The sequence below is a fragment of the Eurosta solidaginis genome, chromosome 5, assembly GCF_040869045.1.
Source record: "Eurosta solidaginis isolate ZX-2024a chromosome 5, ASM4086904v1, whole genome shotgun sequence".
Taxonomy (NCBI): domain Eukaryota; kingdom Metazoa; phylum Arthropoda; class Insecta; order Diptera; family Tephritidae; genus Eurosta; species Eurosta solidaginis.
This window is the reverse complement of record NC_090323.1, coordinates 196947834-196972271: the sequence shown is the minus strand read 5'-3', so window position 1 is coordinate 196972271 and position 24438 is coordinate 196947834. Positions and strand designations below refer to the sequence as shown.

The 24438-nt window shown below is 41.7% G+C and overlaps 1 protein-coding gene across 15 annotated transcripts in view; it reads right to left on the bottom strand.

The window, feature by feature from the left end:
- The window catches only part of Gr64e (Gustatory receptor 64e), a 176231-nt gene that overhangs the window by 107243 nt on the left and 44550 nt on the right, over positions 1-24438 (bottom strand). For 12 of the 15 annotated variants that reach the window (XM_067787304.1, XM_067787306.1, XM_067787311.1 and 9 more), the window contains one exon: positions 6555-6631. Coding sequence is in view for 4 of the 15 variants with exons in the window: in XM_067787311.1 (XP_067643412.1) it covers positions 6555-6621 (67 nt within the window). In the remaining 11 variants the exon portion in view is untranslated. Of the gene's footprint in view, positions 1-1155; positions 1337-6554; positions 6632-24438 lie in introns of those variants that run through there. The other 3 variants (XM_067787300.1, XM_067787314.1, XM_067787302.1) reach the window with 2 other exon arrangements.

Below are 24438 nucleotides of genomic sequence, written 5' to 3'. Positions count from 1 at the left end.
TCAAAGAAAGCTCTAGCAGCATACTACGCCTGCAAAAGGGCTTTTGGGCGGAACTGGGGACTGGCAACACATATCATTCATGGCATGTACAGCACAGTCATTCGATCGATACTACCATATGGAGCTCCAGTCTGGTGGAAGGCGCTAGACAAAAAGAGTAATCAGCAGGGGATCGGGAATGTACAAAGGCTGGTTTGCATAGGAATGTCAGGCGCCGTGAGCAGCGCACCTCAGGAAGCGCTAAATGTCATCTTTTATTTGACGCCACTACAAGTCTTCGTGCAGGGATTAGCCGCTAGAGGAGTTCTACGACTAAGAGAATCCAACATGTGGAAAACAGCTAAGCACGGACACGCGACGATTCTGGACGATATGACGAAGGGGCAATTAAGCGGATTAAACACCGATGTAACAATCTTTGTTGACAGCCAAGCCGCCTTAAGGGCATTAGAGTCCAACACGATAAATTCGGACATCATGCGGAGGTGTAGAGCCTCTTCGGCTTCTATAAGTCATCTCAATGTCTCCCTTTGCTGGGTCCCTGGTGGAGAGTTCCATCCGACCGCCGCTGAGTTGTCTCCTAGTGCAAATCGACGAATATGAGAACAGGGCAACGGACTTGCTATGTACCAATCGGGTTGACTGCGAAGTCTCAAGGTCCTTATGGCCATGCTTGGATAGGAAGGGCACCAGCTTCCTTCTCAAACTGAACAAATCTGCGGTGAGCGTACTTACGGGTGTCATCACAGGTCATTGTGCTATCGCGCCAATGCTCCGCGGTGGCGAATACCAACAAAGAAAGAAGAGTCGATATACCACTTTCTCTGCCGATGCCAGGCGCTTCAAAGAAGAATGCTCAGATTTCTGGGCTCACGCTTCTTCGATAGCCTGGCAGAGGTTGGGAAGGTGGATGTCTCGCTTCTTCTTGGGTCCATCAGGGAAAGCAAGTGGTTCGTTGAGAACCGCTAGGAGATAATGTGGCTAAACGAATTTGCCGCCACCTTGTACTTACTGAGGGTACTCAAAATGGCCAAAAATGTCTCCAAGTGGAAGTGTGGGTATCGCCCACGCACGCCCTCTTATCCTAACCTAACTAAGAATTTGTATTTTGTATGTAACATTGGGTTTATTAACGGCTTTGTTGATGCAGTTTACCTGATGCGGTGGACTGTATGCAGGAAGCGGCTTACCAGTGGTATCCAATCAAATAAATGAATGCGGGACTCAAATGATGTTCATTTATTTGTATTAAGTAATAGTATTTTATTTGGATTTATAAAATGGTTTAGAGCACTGAATTTTTGCTGGCAGTAGTTGCACGGATAAGTAAGCAAGAAGTAATAATGACAACGAAAAAAGATATAAAGCAAATGTCAAACATATGATTGCTATGCTTGCGCATTAACCCTTTATGAACTAAAATATAACATTATATGTACATATTGCAATTATGAACTCAACACCGCCGCCCTTGAACTATCGATAAAAATATGATACGTTCAAAATAAATCTTAGCTTAGTTTACAAAGAATATTGAAAATTCAGTTAAAACTATTAAAGAGCGAAAGTGATTATTAATCAAATTTAAGCATAGAAATCTCAATCATTTCTCGGATGATGTACATAAATGTGTATAAATGAGTATTTTTGTTTTACTTTAATTTTTGTTCATAAAATTGAAAAAAGGAAAATTTAAGTTCTTAAAGTTAGAATTCATTATCTCGGCTTCCCCTGAGCTTGTCATCGTGGGTACAATGAATTTACAGAGTGTTATATTTCTTTACAGTCAATTTATTTTTTTACTTTTTAGTTAAATTTTTTAACCAATAATAAAAGTTTATTTTTAAAAAAAGTTAACACCCTTTTATTAGCTTGGCCTGTATCTATCTATGTATGTATGTAACGGAATTTTTGAGCTTAATTTTCACCGGTTTCTAGAAGTCTGATTAATTTGAAAATTTGCATACGTATGAAGGACCGATGACAATGCATTAATGTGATGGTGTGGTGACATAAGATCAACGGCCATAAGGTTAATTGGCCTTATTACCACTTTGAATGGCCATAAGTTTGATTGAAACTTTGCACACGTATCAGGGCTCGATGACAATGCAACAATGTTATGGTGGGGTGACATAAGGTTAACGGACATAAGGTCAATTGAACTTATGATCACCCCAAATGGCCATAGATTTGAAACCTTGCACATAATGCGAAAAACGCATTCCTTTATTAATGATAGAAGTGGAGTCATGGCACATCTATTAAAGAGCATACTGGAGCCCTTTTTAACACGCTTTTATTAGCTTGGCCTGTATCTATTTATGTATCTATATATCCATGTATATATCTAACGGAATCAGGAGTGGAGCCGAGAGCTGTTGATGAGTGCTTTAGTAGAGGGTAATTTTCATACCCCTGGGTGAGTCGGGTCTCGATATATAGGCCAAAACGTGGACCCGGGTACCTCTAGAGTGTGTTTATAGAATATGGATATCAAATGAAAGCTGTTGATGAGTGCTTTAGTAGAGGGTAATTTTCATACCCCTGGGTGACTAGGGTCTCGAGATATAGGCCAAAACGTGGACCTGGGTACCCCTAGAATGTGTGTATAGAATATGGATATCAAATGAAAGCCGTTGATGAGTGCTTTAGTAGAGGGAAATTTTCATACCCCTGGGTTACTACGGTCTCGATATATAGGCCAAAACGTGGACCCGGGTACCTCTAGAGTGTGTTTATAGAATATGGATATCAAATGAAAGCTGTTGATGAGTGGTTTAGTAGAGGGTAATTTTCATACCCCTGGGTGACTAGGGCCTCGAGATATAGGCCAAAACGTGGACCCGGGTACCCCTAGAGTGTGTTTATAGAATATGGATATCAAATGAAAGCTGTTGATGAGTGCTTTAGTAGAGGGTAATTTTCATACCCCTGGGTGACTCGGTTCTCGAGATATAGCCAAAAGGTGGACCTGGGTATCCCTAGAATGTGTGTATAGATTATGGACATCAAATGAAAGCTGTTAATGAGTGTTTTAGCAGAGGGTAATTTTCATACCCCCTGGGTGACTAGGGTCTCGAGATATAGGCCAAAATGTGGACCCGGATACCCCTAGAATGTGTTTATACAATATGGATATCTAATGAAAGCTGTTGATGAGTGCTATAGTACAGGATAATTTTCATACAACTGGGAGGCTAGGGTCTCGATATATATAGCCCATAACGTGGACCCGGGTACCCCTAGAATGTGTTTATACAATATGGATATCAAATGAAAGCTGTTGATGAGTGCTATAGTACAGGATAATTTTCATACAACTGGGAGGCTAGGGTCTCGAGATATAGCCCAAAACGTGGACCCGGGTACCCCTAGTATGTGTTTATACAATATGGATATCAAATGCAAGCTGCTGATGAGTGCTATAGTACACGATAATTTTCATACAACCGGGAGGCTAGGGTCTCGAGATATAGCCCAAAACGTGGACCCGGGTACCCCTAGAATGTGTTTATACAATATGGATATCAAATGCAAGCTGCTGATGAGTGCTATAGTACACGATAATTTTCATACGACTAGGAGGCTAGGGTCTCGAGATATAGCCCAAAACGTGGACCCGGGTACCCCTAGAATGTGTTTATACAATATGGATATCAAATGCAAGCTGCTGATGAGTGCTATAGTACACGATAATTTTCATACAACTGGGAGGCTAGGGTCTCGAGATATAGCCCAATACGTGGGCCCGGGTACCCCTGGAATGTGTTTATACAATATGGATGTCAAATGAAAGCTGCTGATGAGTGCTATAGTACACGATAATTTCCATACAACTGGGAGGCTAGGGTCTCGAGATATAGCCCAAAACGTGGACCCGGGTACCCCTAGAATGTATTTATACAATATGGATATCAAATGAAAACTGTTGATGAGTGCTATAGTACACGATAATTTTCATACAACTGGGAGGCTAGGGTCTCGAGATATAAGCCAAAACGTGGGCCCGAGTACCCCTAGAATGTGTTTATACAATATGGATATCAAATGAAAGCTGTTGATGAGTGCTATAGTACAGGATAATTTTCATACAACTGGGAGGCTAGGGTCTCGAGATATAGCCCAAAACGTGGAGCTGGGTACCCCTAGAATGTGTTTATACAATATGGATATCAAATGAAAGCTGGTGATGAGTGCTATAGTACAGGATAATTTTTATACAACTGGGAGGCTAGGGTCTCGAGATATAGCCCAAAACGTAGACCCGGGTACCCCTAGAATGTGTTTATACAATATGGATATCAAATGAAAGCTGTTGATGCGTGTTATAGTACAAAATAATTTTCATACAACTGGGAGGCTAGGGTCTCGAGATATGGCCCAAAAGGTGGACCCGAGTACCCCTAGAATGTGTTTATACAATATGGATATCAAATGAAAGCTGTTGATGCGTGTTATAGTACAGAATAATTTTCATACAACTGGGAGGCTAGGGTCTCGAGATATGGCCCAAAACGTGGACCCGGGTACCCCTAGAATGTGTTTATACAATATGGATATCAAATGAAAGCTGTTGATGCGTGTTATAGTACAGAATAATTTCCATACAACTGGGAGGCTAGGGTCTCGAGATATAGCCCAAAACGTAGACCCGGGTACCCCTAGAATGTGTTTATACAATATGGATATCAAATGAAAGCTGTTGATGCGTGTTATAGTACAGAATAATTTTCATACAACTGGGAGGCTAGGGTCTCGGGATATAGCCCAAAACGTGTACCCAGATACACCTGGAATATGTTTTTATATTATGGGTATCAAATTGAAGCTGTTGATGTGTGCTATAATACATATACGGGATACCCCTAGAATGTGTGTGTATTATGGATATCAAATGAAAGCTGTTGCTGAGAGCTCTAAAATGCATTGTGATATTCGATTTAGTCGCATCAACCTGGCAAAACTGATAAATATACATGAGAAGCCGAAATAAAAACAAGAATTAATAATTCCTACCTACCTATTAACATATGTACCTATTTACATACGTCCTATTTGATTTGCCTGAAATTTCGTTTATAGATTTGCCCATATTATTATTTACGATGCTGTTCTCCGCGAAGTGTACCAGAGACGGCCTGGGACTAGGATTAGGACTAGGACTGGGACTGAGACTCGGACTGGGACTGGGACTGAGACTCGGAATGGGACTTGAATAAAATACATACTACCCTCTGGGATTAGCAATAAGAGATGAAGAAGAAGGAGAAAAACTTGAGAGAAGAGAAAAGATAGAATGAGATGAAGATGGAGATGAAGCGAAAAAGACGGAGGTAGGAGCAAATAAAAGGATTAGGAAAAAGTGTAGAGTGGTAGGGCAGAGTTAGACGGAAAAAGCTTATTTAAATGTATGCAGATAGGCCAAATTTAGGGCAGAAATACGTCTACCGGGTCTGCTAGTATACTGTAAAAATATTAAATTTTTTGTTAAAATTTTACTTTAAAAAAATTTGTTTTTAAAAGTGGGCGTGGTCCTTCTCCGATTTTGCTAATTTTTATTAAGCGTACATATAGTAATAGGAGTAACGTTCCTGCCAACTTTCATCATGATATCTTCAACGACTGCCAAATTACAGCTTGAAAAAATGTTAAATTACCTTCTTTTAAAAGTGGGCGGTGCCACGCCCATTGCCTAAAATTTTACTAATTTTCTATTCTGCGTCATAAGTTCAACACACCTACCAAGTTTCATTGGTTTATCTGTCCTTGGTAATGAATTATTGCACTTTTTCGGTTTTTCGAAATTTTCGATATCGAAAAAGTGGACGTGGTTATAGTCCGATATCATTCATTTTAAATAGCGATCTGAGATGAGTGCTCAGGAATCTATATACCAAATTTCATCAAGATACTCCAAAATTTACTCAAGTTATCGTGTGAACGGACGGACGGACATGGCTCAATCGAATTTTTTTTTTTCGATATTGATCATTTTGATATATGGAAGTCTATATCTATCTCGATCCCATTATACCTGTACAACCAACCGTTATCCAATCAAACTTAATATCCTCTGTGAACTCTGCTCTACTGAGTATAAAACCCCCGAAATGTATAGAATATTGCCAATGCAGCTATTGAATTAAGATTCGAGAATCTCACAAGCCTTACGAGTAATTCGAGATTCGAGAATCTCGCGAGAAGCCGTGTTCTTGATGTCTCGTTGAAAAAATAAAATATTGCGAACAAAATTATATGTATAATAAATTTTTTTTGAGTTAAATGTCATTGAAGCAATATAATCAACAAAAAAGTCACAAGTAGAAAAAACCAAGTGTATAAATATTGTCAATACAGCGACTACATAAGAATGTCGAGAAGCTCGCGAGATTTACGAGTACTTCGAGACATAATAATCTCGCTAGAAGTCGAGTTCTCGATTTCTCGGGTCCCGAAAATCTCGCTTGTGTTCGAGAAGTAATCGTAAGCTCTAAACCTATGTGTATCTAAAACATACATAGATATTTATCTAATCAATATACTTAACTTACTTTGTAACATCCTTAAATGCCTTTTGCGCTTTGTCAATATTGCCGGCGTACCGTTTCTCATTCTCATATCAATTAGACTGCATAATATTTGAAATAATGAAAAACTGTATTAATAAACTGATAAAATTGCATTTGTAAATTTTCATATTGAACAAACAAAGGGGTGTAAGTTTGGGTTTCACTGAACAATATGTTCAGCTGTTTCAATCGTCGTACACTTCAGTTAGTCTCAGAAATAAGGTTTTTACAATTTTACTGAGACATTTTTTGGGCATTGAGGCGCAAATTATATACAACGTAACGTATGTACCAAAATTCCTATCAAATTGGAGCATTAATTTACTTTAGTGAGTGAGAGTAAACCTAAATGTTTTTTTGAAGTTGTTGGCGTAATATGTGATGTCTGTGAATGTGAGTAAATAAGATGCCAAGTATCACGGCGACGTACATAATCTGGCCCTAAGTTTTAAATAGGTCGATAAAATTAAACAAAAAAATGTATTGTGGCGAATGTTGATATCACTATGCTGTTAGTAAATAATCGCAACAATAAAACACAGCAAGCAGCGACACTAGTACATAAGGCAATGCAGAGATATATTACACACACATGTAGTCATCAGCCGAAGTAGTTACTCACACATACACACTCATATGGCTATAAGAAAAGCATAAACTACAAATATATATGTATATAGCTGGTAACCCAGCATGAGATACAAATGTTCTCGAACACATTTACGCGAAATGACTAGACCTTAGGAGAAATGGGTGAACGAGCAAACCGAGAGTATAAAAGCAGCGCAAGCTGTGAAATCAGTACTAAGTTTAATTTAAACACGCTTTTGTGAAGTACGTGTTATTGAAGTATAGTTGTACTACTCCAAGTAGTCCAAATAAAGACCATTTTGCAACACTGAATATTGGAGTTATTTATTTGACAATTCAGAGATCCGAACTTTAGCAGAATGTGTATAATAACCAGGATTTCGCTAAATTCGTTACACTATCATTCTAAAAATCTTTGATTAGTTAAATTCGAAACTATTTTCAAATATTCGAAGCTGTTCGGATGATGACACGTAAACGGCACAGTTACTGTCAACTTTTACTGTTAATAACTCAAAAATCTATAAAGGAAGTAACAAAGAGGATTGACATTATAAAAGACTACATTTAGATTTTCATTTGTAATGTATCTCATCAAAGAGAAATATACTTGGCTTATGCTTTTGGTACACTACAAAAAGCATATCATTCAAAATTTTCATTCTGTTATTCGCTCCGCTCCAAAACGCGACGAAGCTCGTAGAAGAGCGAAACGATATCACTTTTTTATATATGGCTCTGCTCTTCGCTCTGTTTGTTTTCAGAGCTGGCGGAGTAGCAAATTTCAAACACTGATTGGAGCCTTTCCATCAATCAAGGGGTATTACTAAAATTTTTCCGAGCTTTCCGATTCTGGTGAGAGAAACATAAATACATAAGTAAGCATATTAGTGATATGTCAAAAAATCTAAATTTTTAGTTATATTAGAGAAATATTACAAAATTTTACACGATGATGGTTACTAGAACACGTTTCTGAACTCTCAGTTTACATATGCTAGCTTTTCGGGTGCCTTTTAGGGTCCTTTGGCGGCCGCCGTGTTGTGATGGTAGCGTGCTATGTTTACCACACCGAAGATCCTAGGGTTCACGCCCCGGACAAAGCAACTTCAAAATTTTAGAAACAAGTTTTTTTTTTTTCAATTACATGAAAAATGTTGCTAAGCGATGTTGTCCCTCGTCAATGCTTCGCAAGCACTCCGCGTGTATTTCTGCCAAGAAAAGCTCTCAGTGAAAAAACATCTGCCTAGCAGATGCCGTTCGGAGTCGGCATAAAACAAGTGGGTAGGAACAACAATATGTAGGAAAATTTTAAAGCAGCACGACGCTAATAGGAAGAGAAGCTCGGCCTGAAATCTCTTCGAAAGGTTATCGCGCCTTACATTTATTTTTATTTTTAGTTGGGGTCCTTTTCTTAGTTAGCAAAAATATATTTAGCTTTAAAAATTGGAAGGCAACACCTTTCAAGCGCGCTTTATCTTAATGTTTAACTGTATCAAAAAAACAGCACGCAATCAACGGATTTATTTTGAGTTACAATTAGCTGACATGAGAGCCTTGAGCACCAATTTCACGAAAAAAAATGTGTGCAACTCAAAAAAAATTATGCAATAAGTGAGCGCTAAATTGACACGCAATTTTGAATCACCCTATGTAAATCACATTAAAAATATCATTACTAAAGCCGTGGTTACTCACGAACGTACGTAGAAAAAACGTGTCAGCTGACACGACCTATCTTATGAGTGTGCAATGTAAACGAAAACTCACCGACGTGCAACGCCCGTACGTACGTAGCCCGGAACGTAGAAATCAAAACAATTTTGATTTTTTCCGTAAGAACGTGTCAGCTGATCGCTCTCTCACTAGACAGAGTTGCCTAGTAAACTTTTGTGCGCTAATTTTTGACCGTTTGCAATTTTATGCAAAAAACACCTAATTAAAGTTTGAAAAATTGTGAAAATAATTCGAAATAATTATGTAAAAGTGCTGATTATAAATATGTAATCTATTTATACTTATTTAATATGTATTCCGGCCTTTTACAATATCAAAAATTAAATTGGAAAAAGTTGATGTTTCCATAAGCATACATGCAAACTGGTCAATGGCAACAGGGCTTTGCTCTAAACAATACACACACAAATATGTTATGTATATGTACACAGACGCACACATTGATTCCTACGGGCTTGAGAGTTCGGTCAAACGTGCTTCGTACGACAAACGTCCGTACGTACGGCACACGTCGGTGGGTAACTGCCGCATTACTCGCTGCTGCTTACTTTGCGGCTACGCTGCCATAATTTAATATGTTGCAAACGTAACTCTTGACGTTGTAACCAATTTTTTGTAACATTTTTAGACACTTTCATAATGACAGTAAACATTGATATAATATCATATATATATTTAAATTAAGTTTTTATAAATTAAAAAATGAAATATACATTTTTCATTATTAGTCGATGTTGATTAAATATGCGCCTACAGATATGCAACAATGTCAAGCAAAATCATATTATAAACTAACTGCGTGTACTGAGACGTCATATGGCCAAACATGCGAATATATAAAAACATGTGTAGTTGTAATGACATGTAAGTGTGTGTATCATAATCTGTAAGTACATTGTACATATTTGCATACCAATAATTTGGTTTTGTTGCAAGTTAAATGTGTAAACTGAAGTATGACCGCCTATATTTTTATACTCAGCTGTGCAGAGCTGACAGAGTATATTAACTTTGTTCGCATAACGGTACCCCGTAACGGCATAAACTAATCGAGATAGATATGTATATATATCAAAAGATCTGGGCGAAAAAAGAAAGTCATTTAGCCAAGTCCGTCCGTCCGTCCGTCCGTCCGTCCGTCCGTAAACACGATAACTTGAGTAAATTTTGAGGTGTCTTAATGAAATTTGGTATGCAAGTTCCAGGGCACTCATCTCAGATCGCTATTTAAAATGAACGAAATCGGACTATAACCACGCCCACTTTTTCGATATCGAAAATTTCGAAAAACTGAAAAAGTGCGATAAATCATTACCAAAGCGATGAAACATGGTAGATGGGTTGACCTTATGCCGCAGAATAGAAAATTAGTAAAATTTTGGACAGTGGCCGTGACACCGTCCACTTTTAAAAGAAGGTAATTTAAAAGTTTTGGAAGCTGTAATTGGGCAGTCGTTGAAGATATCATGATGGAATTTGGCAGGAACGTTACCCCTATTACTATATGTGTGCTAAATAAAAATTAGTAAAATCGGATGCCGAACAAATAAATAAATAAATGTAAAGCGCGATAACCTCCGAGGAGATCTAAGGCCGAGCGTCTCTTCCAATTTGCGACGTGCTGCTCTTGATTTTCCCTACAAATTTGCCGGACGGGTCCTACATGTTTTATGCCGACTCAATGAGAGCTTTTCATGGCAGAAATACACCCGGAGCGCTTGCCAAACACTGCCGAGGGGCGACCCCGCTTAGAAAAATCATCTTCTAATTTAAAAACCTTATTTCTAAAATTTTGATGTTGCTTTGCCCGGGGTGCGAACCCAGGGCATACGGTGTGGTAGGCGGAGCACGCTACCATCATACCACGGTGGATGCCAAACAAGCCCAATTTAAAAAAAAATAAAAAATTTTTATGTCAAATTTAACAAAAAATTTAATATTATTACAGTATATGTATGTATAAGGAAATTATGTCAGCATTCAACCCTAGTAATGATATGGTGCAACAAAATACAAAAATTAAAGAAAATTTCAAAATGGGCTTGACTTCGATTAATTTGTCTAGAATACTTTTAATGCCATAAGTCGAACAAAAATTTACCAATCCGGCTTCTATGCCGGTAACGGTTTTCTGTGAAAATGGGCGAAATCGGTTGAAGCCACGCGCAGTTTTTATATACAGTCGGCCGTCTGTCCTTCCGCTAGCCCGTTAAGACAATAACTTCAACAAAAATTGATATATCTTTACAAAACTTAGTTCACGTACTTATCTGAACTCACTTTATCTTGATATCAAAAATTTGCTAAATCCGACTATGACCTCAGCATCGAAAATTTCGATAAATGATAAAATTGCCATAATGCTATACCAAATACGAAGAAAGGGATGAAACATGGCGATTGGATTGGTTTTTAACGAAAAAAAATATAACTTTGGAAAAAACTTTGTAAAATGGGTGTGACACCTACCATATTAAGTAGAAGAAAATGAAAAAGTTCTGCAGGGCGAAATCAAAAGCCCTTGGAATCATGGCAGGAATACTGTTCGTGGTATGAAATATATAAATAAATTAGCGGTACCCGACAGACGATGTTCTGGGTCACCCTCGTCCACATTTTGGTCGATATCTCGAAAACGCCTTCGCACATAAAACTAAGGGCCACTCCCTTTTAAAACCCTCATTAATACCTTTCATTTGATACCCATATCGTACAAACGCTTTCTAGAGTCAGCCCTAGTCCACCTTTATGGCGATATCTCGAAAAGGCGTCCATCTATAGACCTATGGCCCACTCCCTTCAAAAATACTCTGTAATACCTACCATTTGATACCAATGTCATACAAACACATTCCAGGGTCATTTTCCTACATGGTTATTTTCCCTTATTTTGTCTCCAAAGCTCTCACCTGAGTATGTAATGTTCGGTTACATCCGAACTTAGCGTTCCTTACTTGTTCTGTTTGATTATGAATTATATTTTGACAAATACCCTTGAGGAAACTGGTGTTGGCGTTATTTTTCATGTAAATGTTTATGCATAGAGAGGTAATTACTAATGGTGTAAATTTCTATGAAATTTAACTAAAGTTGACTGCAACAGTGAGTTGATTTGTTTTTTTTTTTGTCGCAGTAACTGACAGTTACTTTGCAGGTACTTTGAAATGTTCGTTGTTTTATTTTTATTCCGTAAATGGTTTTTTCTTCATTGAAGTATTGTTGGTTTCTTCAGAAATTACATGTTTTTAACACGCTTATGCTAGCTCAACTTATATATTTGCATGGCAGTCGCCATGGTTTAGCGGTAGCGTGCTCCACTACAATACCACCTGGGTTCAACTCCCGGGCAAATTAACAGCAAAAGTTTAGGATAAAGTTTTTTTCAATTAAAAAAACGTTATCCAAGCGATATGTTTAAGTCTAATTGGTTAGTGTTTAATAAAAAACGTGCTTATTTATTTTTTGCCTGGCTTTATGGAAGCAGAAGCCTCGGTATTAAATGTTCTGGTACTGGGGCACTCCGCGTGTGCGACTTTGCAATGTTGGAGGCACTTTTCAACACCTGAACCCATGCTTCACATTACTGCGCACTGTAAATTGTAATCTTTAAGACTAATCTTACGTAAATAGGCAGGACAGCCGTAGGTTTCTGTATCTATACTGCCCCTATTTATTGGTATGCGTAGCGTTCGCAATCTAATAAGATATGTCGTACATTAGCCATACAATATAGGCAGTTAGGCTCCGACCTTTATAATTTTAGGGAGAATGTAACGTAAACACGATCTCTCCGTGTAGTCGCTCCATACTAGTGCTCTGTTCTTATGCACAAATCGAGTCGATGTTTCTCGCTGGTGAGGGACAGCAATAGCAATATCTTTACCTACTGCAGGTCGGAAATTCTTTTTTTCGTCAGCGAGAAGACGGCAGACGAGATAATGATTATAAGATGCTGCGTATTTCATTGCAGCCGCCAATATTTTAACATCAAACAAGAGCAAATAGAAGCTTAGAGACTACAGCAGGTGCGAGAAGCTTTTCCAAACATGGCTGTCGACCTTATTTGTTTAATATTAGTTGATTCCTTTTAAGGGTCCCTGAAGTTTTCCCAAATAAATAGGTGTGTTTCTAATTATTCGTCACCATAATGGGGATTCGCATTTCATTAAAGTAAAGATCTACTTTTTATTGTCGCCATCTGAACACATCAGCCATTAAGCCCCCTATTTACACTGCGACTAAGCTGGTTTATCTTAGGCTGTTATGAAAGCTATATAGTCTATGAAAGGAATTCATAAAATTCTTTCTGGCATGTTCGTGTGATGGAGAAAGCTGCGGCATAGCAAAGGAAGTCGTTGCATACGTCTCATGTTCTCGCTGAGTTACATTCATATAATGTGCTCATCTTAATCTTAATATAACCTAATATCATATATATTATTTCTAACTGTCCTTTTCTACTCTTATTTGGAATCCAAATTTAAAAATAAAATTTTGGTCGTAAAGACGGATATTCAGGCTACTAGCGAGCCTTGGGGAATTTTGATCTTAGTGCTTTTGTTTAGCTATATTTCATTTAAATAATTTGCTAAAAGTAGCGATTGTGAGCACAAAAAGAAATCTGATCTGGCACTATTGCTAATATTTTCGCTTCATTACCGGCAGTTGCTCTCATACGCCAGATGGCAAGCAGCTTGGAAACAGATAAAACTAATTAGTGTACCTATTGCACTTTTCTGTGTTTATTCATTAAAAATGCAAACATTATATCACATGGCCTTTCTCAATTCAATACCAAAATTAAACTGTGCGAATATATAAACAAATCGCATGGAAATTTTCTTTTGAAAACAGCCAAATATTTTTTGTGCCCATTTCGTGAAATCTAGAAGTTTCTACTTATTTTTTATTCACAAAATCCACTAATGTACATAGATATAAATAATGCCAAACAAAACGGTCTAATTATTTGACTCCATTGGGAACTCAATAAAGGAATAATGAGTTAACTAAGAACTTGGCTAATTATTTCATTAACCCTCTGTGTGAAATTGCATTGCAAATCACTAAGTTTTACGAATATGGAAAGGCTGAAGAGACGTTTAAGTCCACAACCAATTAACGTCTCACTAGCACATAACAGGGGGTCTTGATTATGTCAATGTTGCTGCTCAAAACTAGGTGCGCTGCTCCCAACTCTGGTTTTGTGGCAGTATAAAATAGACAAATTAGCAGTTGGAAACAGATAAAACTAATTAGTGTATCTTTTGTACATTTCTGTGTTTATTCATAAGGTTAGGTTAGGTTGAACTGGCCGATCCATGAGGACCTCACATAGACTGAATAAATCCATAGTGTTACCAGAAGTTTGTTTTAACGAACAAACTGAAAAACACTATCCAAACCAGGACCTATGTTATAAAATAACTCCGTCCTCTTGGCAAATACTAGGAATTAAGTCACTTGCTGATTCTAGATCTGACAGCTGTATCACCCCTAATACCTGTAGTCTTAGCCTGGCAAGTGCAGGGCACGATCACAGAACGTGCTCGATCGTTTCCTCCTCCAACCTGCACTTACTACATCTGCTATCACTGACCAAGCCTAATTTAAAGGCATGTGACGCCAGACGGCAGTGTCCGACCAGAATACAAGTCATGAGTATAAACTCCTCTCTTTTTAATGATAGAAGCAACTTTGTTAGTCTAAGGTTGTAAGACTTACAGAAGATCTTCGACACTTTACAGCCCCGCGCTTGAACCCACGCTTTTCCTGCTTGGTCGATTATGTGCACCTCTCGCGTTAGCTTAGTCTCGCCCTGTCTAATTGGGATATCTACGGAGCAAGCTTCAATGGATGCGCCCTATTTAGCTAGTTCATCCGCTTTTTTATTCCCATTTATTCCCGTATGCCCTGGGACCCAATATAAATGTATGCTTTTGCCTATCCCGATTCTCTCTAGGGACAGCTTATACTCTGATACGCTTTTAGATGCTGTGCTATGCGTGATTATTGCCTTAATTGCTGCTTGACAGTCAAAACAAAAGTTAACACGGTTGCAGCTTAAGCTATTCCCTTTCCAGGGTTTCTACTACTTTAGTTACAGCTAATATTTCCACTTTGGAACCATCTGTGTACACATGTATCGCCTCGTTCGCCATTTGAGCACCCTTGCGCCAACCGTCCACCTCTATTGTGGCCTTAACATCGCCCTCGAAGAGAATCAGGTAGTCTGTTCGTCTTGTGATTGATGGCGCTATACTACTATGGCCATATGGTCGTCGCTCAAGCTATCCCGATGCACCGAGCCTGGTTGCAGTTGCTAACGCTATGTTCTTTGCTACCAGGTCTACATGTGGAATGTGCAGAATGTCATACAGTGCAGCCGTCGGGGTTATTTTCACGGCTCCCGAAATGCTAAAAATTTGTAGTCTGCATACCCCCTCTAATTTTTTGAGGAAGGTTGTTTTTTGTGTGGCTTTCCACCAGACAAGAACTCCGTAGTATAGAATAGGGCTTAAAATCACTGTAAAAACGCAATGAGAAAGAGAGGGCCATAAGCACCACGTACACCCAGGTATTCTTTTACATGCATAAAGTGCCGTTGAAGCCTTCTTCACCCTCTCCTCCACGTTTAGCTTCCATCATAGCTTACGGTCTATGATGATTCCTAGATATTTTGTACAAGGATTCTCCTGTAGTGTCACCAATCCTAACTTAGGCCTGGTCCAATTTGTGACCTTGTACCTCTTTGTAAACAAGACCATATCCGTTTTCTCCGCGTTGACTCTCAACCTGAAATTTGATGCCCAGGTATGAATATCCCGAAGCGCCCGATCCATCAAAGAGCTAATCGTTGGAAGGCACTTTCCACTTATGCCAATTCCATCGCCACCTGCGTAAGCCGTAAGTTTTACGGGTCCCTCATCGAATCGCCTGAGCAGTTGGTTGATGACCAGCGTCCGCAGCAGAGGTGATAGCTCCCCTCTCTGCAGCGTGCCCCTTGTCCTCTGATTTCGGGGCCTTGACTATGTCTCCCCTTGCTAGGACTTTTCTCAACCGTACCGGTTCGCTGGAGAACTCTATGTCCATACAGAAACTTTTCCATGAAATTATCTTCGCCCTGGAAATTTCACGCTTGTACATCCTCAGTAGATCCCCGTACTCGTCCGGACAAGCTTCGCTTTCCGCGATCTTTGCCAGCTTAAACATTTCTTTTGCCTATCTTCTTAGAAGAATCAGCTCATTGCTCCACCATGGCGGCTTTGCTTTTCCTCTTAATCCTCTTAGAGGGCAAGCTTTGTTATACGCAGTCACAAGCGCCTTTGTTAGGAATTCATTAGGCTCCTCCAGTTCCTCCACATTGGCAACTTTTTTGGGTTGTCCCAGTTCGCTTCTACCTGTTTATGGAATTTCGTCCGTTGGCCTAGGGTTTCTAAAGGTTCCTCCCTTATCTACCCTCTTTCGGGGGATGCTGAAGCTGATATACGCATGGTCGGAGAAGGATTGTCTATCAAGAACCATCCAAATATACCTTGATATATCACGTTCGGAGTGCAATGTAATATCCAGGACATTGCTGGATGTTGGGCCAATAGATGTAGGGACACTTCCTCTTGCAGGATGTAACAAAATAGAGATTCGCCTCTCTCGTTCGTATCTGCTTCTCCCCACGCATTGTGGTGCGCATATCCATCCGCGCCTATGACCAACCACCCTTTGCGCTCTCGTCCCGTACTAGCCTCTTGCACTCCATCGGTGGAACCTCCGCAGCATGGGCCATGTAGCAGGATGCCAGTATAAATGCCTGCTTATTCTTCTGCTCAACGGCCACTACTACGATGTCCTCAGTAGTATAATTAGGCAGCATATATGAATGCAGCTGTTTCCTTACCATTAATACAGCTCACACCCGTCCTTCCGTTTGCGTGTAGTAAACGTCAAGTCCACACGCGCGAAGTCCAGAAAACTTTCCTGCCGATGAGAGCCACGGCTCCTGGATCAGCGCCACGTCAAGCGAACCCTCCTCAAAGGTTAGGAGGAGTTCGCTCGACACCACTTTACTGTGTTGGAGGTTTATCTGTAGGAATCGCAGCACCGTTGGGCTGTTTGTCCCCATCCAGCACCTTCGTCGTGATGTCCTCGTCCTCTCCTTGCCCTTTGGGTTAAGAGTATTAGAGGCCCCCTTCAGCCTCACGCAACTGATGTGCCCATTGTACCTCTGTGCGACTCGCAGCACCATTTGGCTGTTCGTCCTCTTCTAGCATATTCGTTGTTACGTCGGCTACCTCCACCTTTCCTTTTTCTCTTGGGCTTTTGAGGTCCTTTTCGACTTCGCGCACTTCTAGCGTGTTACGACTTTTATCCTCGGGACTTCTTTTCCTGAGTCGCATATAAATTTTGCCTGTACCAAAGGAAATTTTTCCTAGCTAAATGTACAATATATCCTCAGCCTCCTTGTTTATTTAGAAGTTGTAGAACTGACCTTCCTCCGTAGTTCGAGATACAGTAAGTACCTTCCAATCCTGTGTCGGTATGTTCGGATTCTGATTCTGCAGAAGTCGCATTTTATCCTCCGATTTCATCACTATCATCTTCACACCATTTCACCACGCGACTCCCCCCCCCCCCCCCATTTATCCCTTGGCTGATATTCGTCCAATAGGCACGGTCCGCATAACACCCTGGATTAGGGGGTTCGCAATTCTTGGTCACCGGCACCCCGCCGCCCTTCTATGAGGTGCAACGGTGTAGATGCCAGTCCTAAAAAGCTCCGGCTCCTAGTCGGGCGCTATGGAGTTCGGCTCAGCCCTCACACCAACGGCAAGGTGCGTACCCTAGTGAGGGGTGTTTATTCATTAAAAATACAAACATTATATCACATGATATTTCTCAATTCAATAGCACAATTAAACTGTGCACATATATAAACAAATTGCATGGAAATTTTCTTTTGAAAACAACCAAATATTTTTTGTGCCTATTTCCTGAAATCTAGAAGTTTCTACTTATTTTTTAATCACACAATCCACTAATGTATAATTAATTCAAAAAAAAACCGTCTAGATTTTTGACTCCATTAGGCACTCAATAAAGGAATAATGAGTTAACTAAGAGAATAACAAGAGCTCTATCCCAGTCCGATGTGGAGCACAGCAAAACTAGGATCTGAATCTGGTGCTGAGGGATGCGTTAGGTCTCGGTTGAGGAGTCTAACCATCGTCAGCGCCACCGAGGAAGAACAATCATCACTGGTGAGCGACGACGATGAAATAAACTCCGAGGCTAAAAGCGTTCTGCTGAAGGACCAAGCCCAGATGTCAGGAACCGCGGAGGACAAAGGTCAGAGTCGGAGAAGGTAAAAAGGGAGCATAAAGTTCTGATGGGCTACAAAAACTCTTCTTACTACCTTCACTCTTATTAAGAAACACAGAAAGTTAGTAGCAAAGTACAAAGCAACTAACGCTGCTAAAGCTGACGGCCAGGAAGCATCAAATGATCAGGGCAAGGACGCTAATCAATCGTCCTCGTCCGGATCGATGGGCGGACAAGGCCGGAAGATGATCAGATCCGATGAGGGACCTGAAAAGTAATCGAAAAAGCGGAAACCTCACACTACCTTCGCCTGCCCCTCAGGTCTACAAGTGGCCATCATCGACAAAATCAACCCTGACGGGAAGATAACGCCGGAAAGGTGGCTGCTTGTAGAAGGAAAGGTAATGTAGAGGATGCTCGAGGTTGAAAGCGATGAGATATCCTTCGACGGCGCAGGCTCGCAGAAGGGCGTTAAGGTCATCGGCTGCTGCAACAAGAAATCTATGGATTTCTTAACAAAGACAGTCCACAGCTTGGGCGCTCTTTGGCAGTTTACCGCTTCGTCCGGTGGTCTCAGTATGGATGCCACCTCCAGTAATGGCAACGGAGACCATACTGAAACTACTGGGCAAGCAGAATAAAGAGCTGAAGGCAGACCAATGGCAGGTGGTCTCGATGACCCCTTTCAAGACAAGGGCGGGCAGCTACCTACCGATCGCAATCGATCAAACGTCGCTGCAAGCCATAAAGAGGCTCAAAGGGGTCGTTAGGTTTGGGCTGGGTTCTCTTAAGGTCTTTGTGCCTGTTGACAGGCCAGATGCCACAAAGGGAGAAGTTCGCGGTGGTGCAGATTAATTTGCACCACTCAGCTTCCGCCTCGCTCGACCTAACGAAATACATTGCAGAAAACGGAATGGACATAGCTCTAATCCAAGAACCCTGGCTGGTAAGCGGCAGGGTTTGCGGATTAGGGCTAGACGGCTACCGTCTACTTGCACCACAGGAGGGTAAAATTAGGGCATGCATTGTAGCTAAGAAAAATACTATTCTATTTATCTCTACACAGCACTGCAACGGAGACCTTGTCACTGTAGTATGCGAACAAAAGCAGGGCGCATGCTGCTGCTATGGTCAACATACTTCCCGTACGAGGGGGACACGCCACCACTGACACGCATAGAACCGGCCTTGTAACGGCTGCGACGCTAACGGACATCATGAGCTATGGGGGAGCTGCGACATAAACGCAAGAGGTGAGTCCATTTTTGACTACTTACTACTAACCTAATTGTATGCAACAAAGGCAACCAGCCAACGTTTAGGAATAGAATTAGAGAGGAAGTCATAGATATCACCCTGGCCACAGACTCTCCCACTGTAAGAATCGATGACTGCAGAATCTCAGACACATGCTCCTTCTCGGACCACAGTAGGATACTCTTCAACATCAATCTTGAAGTGGAAGTTCCCCGGCCATATAGAAATCCAAGAAAAACAGACTGGAACAAATATTCTGAAGTAGTATCTCACAAACTGGCATCCACGGAATTGAAAGTCAGACGGGGAGCTAACTATATAGGCAGAGTGATAAACCGACTGACAACGATATTGACAAGCACTTTTGAACTCTGTTGTCTCCTTACTACACCACGGGTAAGACCTAGACCTACGTGGTGGAACACAAAGCTAAGCCAACTCAGGTCAACAACAAGAAAACTCTTCAACAAAGCCAAACATAGCCGTCTGGAAGAGGACTGGGATGCCTACAGATGTAGCTTTAACAAATACAAAAGCTGCATCAAGAAGGCAGAAAGGATATCTAGGGAGCAATACTGTGAGAACTTGGCGAGATAAATGAGGCATCAAGACTTCGCAAAATACTGTCAGGATCTAGTTCAGCCCCTAGTAGCATAAGGAAGTCTGAAGGCTCATGGACCGTCTCCAGTCAGGAAACTCTAGACGTCTTGATGAAGACACACTTTCCTGGATGCACGGATACGACAGGCACGACGATGACAGAAAACCGCGCATACCCTCCGGAAACCGACGCCACGGACATCGCTGACCGGGATAAAATATCATTAGCTATAAAATCGTTCGAACCCTACAAATCGGCCGGACCGGATGGTGTGATACCGGCTATGTTACAAGCCGTTTGTGACGAACTGATACCATATCTACACGGCATCTTCTCAAGATGCCTACAAGATGGTTATTTACCCGAAGCCTGGAGAAATGTACGGGTGGTTTTCATTCCCAAAGCAACTTAACCACTCGGAAGCCAAAGACTATAGACCAATAAGCCTCTCCTCCCTTATCCTTAAAACACTGTCTGTATACACATTAGAAGCAATGCCAATCTCTGGTATATATATGCAGCACAGCATGCATACCAAAAAGGCAAATCAGTTGAAAGTGCCCTTCATGAGGCAGTCAGTGCCATCGAGAACTCACTCATCCGCAACGAATACGCATTGGCAGCTTTCCACGACATTGAGGGCGCTTTCAGTAACGTGCAGACGGAGGCCATTTGCAAGGCTCTTACACGATATGGAACCCAAAGCTCTATAGTTGCACGGATCGATTCTATGCTTAGGAGTATAGTTGTCAACGCGAATTTAGGGACTGGTTCTATTGGCAAAATGACCACCAGAGGGACCCCCCATGGCGGGGGTCTCTGAATACAGGTGGTCAACGAAATTCTTGAAATCTGTAGGAGAAAAGGAAGGATGGTAGTTGCATACGCCGATGCCTTAGTGATTCTGATCACAAGAAAATTTTTGCCAACCATAAGCGAACTCATGGAATCGGCACTTTGCGACAATTCGCGATGGGCAGGTCAAACTTGGCTGGGGGTAAACCCAACCAAAAACCGAACTTGTCCTGTTCACGACAAAGAAAAGATACCCTTCTTTAATTTACCGAGGCTAAACGGCACAACGTTAAACCTATCTTCGGAAGCGAAATATCTTGGAATTATACTCGAACGTTGAGATGAAATCAAAGAAAGCTCTATCAGCATGCTACGCCTGCAAAAGGGCTTTTGGGCGGAACTGGGGACTGGCACCACATATCATTCATGGCATGTACAGCACAGTCATTCGATCGATACTACCATATGGAGCTCCAGTCTGGTGGAAGGCGCTAGACAAAAAGAGTAATCAGCAGAGGATCGGGAATGTACAAAGGCTTTCTTGCATGGGAATGTCAGGCGCCGTGAGCAGCGCACCTCAGGAAGCGCTAAATGTCATCTTGTATTTGACGCCACTACAAGTCTTCGTGCAGAGATTAGACGCTAGAGGACTTCTACGACTAAGAGAATCCAACATGTGGAAAACAGTTAAGCACGGACACGCGACGTTTCTGGACGATATGACAAAGGTGCAATTAAACGGATTAAACACCGATGTAACAATCTTTGTTGACAGCCAAGCCGCCTTAAGGGCATTAGAGTCCAAAATGATGAATTCGGACATCATGCGGAGGTGTAGAGCCTCTTCGGCTTCTATAAGTCATCTCAATGTCTCCCTTTGGGCGGTCCCTGAGCACAACGGCATTGAAGGGAATGAACTCGCGGATGAGATGGCTAGGAAAGGTTCCGACTTAGAAATAAATGGGGTGGACAGCTCCGTCTGACCGCCGCTGAGTTGTCTCCTAGGGAGAATCGACGAATATGAGAACAGGGCAACGGACTTGCTATGGACCAATAGGGTTGACTGCGAAGTCTCAAGGTCCTTATGGCCATGCTTGGATAGGAAGGGCACCAGCTTCCTTCCCAAACTCAATAAATCTGCGGTGAGGGTACTTACGGTTGTCATCATAGGTCATTTTGCTATCGCACCAATGTTCCGCGGTGGCGAATACCAACAAGCTCCCTCTGCAGAAGCTGTCAGGATGAGGAGAAAGAAGAGGCGATCTAACACTTTCTCTGCCGATGCCAGGCGCTTCAAAGACGAATGCTCAGATTTCTGGGCTCACGCTTCTTCGACAGCCTGGCAGAGGTTTGGAAGGTGGTGTAAAATTTAGTACTTTGTACCTCCTCGTGAAGAGGACAAGCTCGGTTTTATCCGGGTTGACTCCCAAACCTTTGGCTGTGGCCCAGTGCGAAATTTTGGATAGTACCCCTTCCATTAGGTTGCAAAGAGTTTGCGGAAATTTCCCCCGCATGGTGACGCAGATGTCATCTGCATACGCGATCACTTGGTGACCTTCTGCCTCCATGAGGCGTAGTAGTTGGTTGACGGTAACCACTCAAAATGGCGGAGAGATAACGCCGCCCTGCGGAGTACTTCTGCCGACCGGGCTGCTGATCACGCATCCACCTAGCTCCGTTTTAATCTGCCTACGCGTAAGCAGATTGTATATAAACTCCACCAGGCACCCCCCGATCGGCCAGCGCCGAGGTGATGACCTCAGGCAGAACGTTGTTGAAGGCACCCGTTATATCTAGATATGCCACCAGTGTGTATTCCTTGATATCAAGTGACCTTTCGATAACGGATACCAGTGAGTGCAAGGCCGTGTCAGTTGACCTACCCTTAGTGTAGGCATGTTGAGCTTGCGAAAGAAGCGATGGCTCAATCATCCTCCTGATGTAGTCCTCTAGGAGTCTTTCGAGTGCATTTAGCAGAAAAGAAGATACGCTTATAGGCCTATAATCATTTCGTTTAGAGTGGGACAATTTCCCTGTCTTGGGGATAAAGACCACGTTGACTTCTCTCCATGATGCTGGTACGTAATTGAGCCTAAGACAACCTATAAACATCCCTTTTATCCAAGACATTATAAGTTCGGCAGTATACTGTAGCTGAGCCGGAAAATTTGCATCCGGCCCGGCGATTTATAGGGCTTGAAGGTCTGTAAAGCCCAATCAATCCTTTTATCATCTGTGATTTCGCTTATTAGCTAATCATTAGGTGACCCTCCGCTAACAATATTTGAAGACACGCCCGCGCTTGCTGGAAAGTGTGTATCCATAAGCAAGTTTATGGTTTCAGCGCTGGAGTCCGTCCAGTGCCCATCCGGCTTTTGGACGCAATTTAGCTGAGTTGGAGATTTCGATAGCACGTTCCTAAAGCGGGAGGCCGCGGATGTGGATTCAATCCTGCCGCAGAAATCTCTCCAGGAGGATCGCTTTTCATTTCGGATTGCTTTTTTATATATATTTATTTTCGTTTTATAAGCAGCCCATGAGGATTCGTGTCCGTCATGCTTGGCTTTATTAAAGGCCGTCCTACATGACTTCCTAAGCTTATCAAGATCGGACGACCACCATGGTGGTTTGTGAGTTTCCATAACCTTTTTAGTCGGGCAAGCCCTATCTAAAGCATTCCTACATTTTTCACTGAAATTATTTACAAGCACGTCCAGCTCCTCCTCGCTCTCTGGGGCTCGCACCTCTTCAGATAGCTTTTTACCTATTATCTTCTTTTAGTAGGCCCAGTTCGTTCTTCTAATATTTTGTATGTACTTAGGACTAATGTGCACCTGTGATATAGAAAAGCTTGTATATCTATGGTCAGAAAAGGAGTGCTCCTTTAGAACTCTCCATGAAACGATGAGGTCACTGAAAGAATCTGTGACCAGGGTTATGTCAAGGACCTCTTCGCGGTTCCTCTTAATGAAGGTGGGGTCATTTCCCCTATTACATATACTTAGATTAGTGCCTAAAAGATGGTTAAATAAAGACTCACCTCGGTCATTTGTATCACTGCCCCACTGGTCATGGTGGGCATTAGTATCGCCTCCAAGTAGGATGAAGTAATTTCGTGGATTTGCTGCTCTCACGAAATTACTGAAATTCTCCGGTGGTAGTGAGCCTTGGTGATCGTGCGCTAGGTAGAAGGAAGCAAGACCTCGTCACTGTAGCATGCGAACAAAAGCAGGGGCGCAAGCTGCTGCTATCGTCCACATACTTCCCGTACGAGGGGAACACGCCACCACCTACACCTGTCCGCGAACTTTACAAAAAAAAAAAACCCATAGAACCGGCCTTGTCACGGCTGCGTCGCTAACGGACATCATGAGCTATGCGGGAGCTGCGACACAAACGCAAGAGGTGAGTCCATTTTTAACTACTTACTTACTACTAACCTAATTGTATGCAACAGAGGCAACCAGCCAACGTTTATGAATAGAATTAGAGAGGAAGTCGTAGATATCACCCTGGCCACAGACTCTCCCACTGTAAGAATCGATGACTGCAGAATCTCAGACACATTCT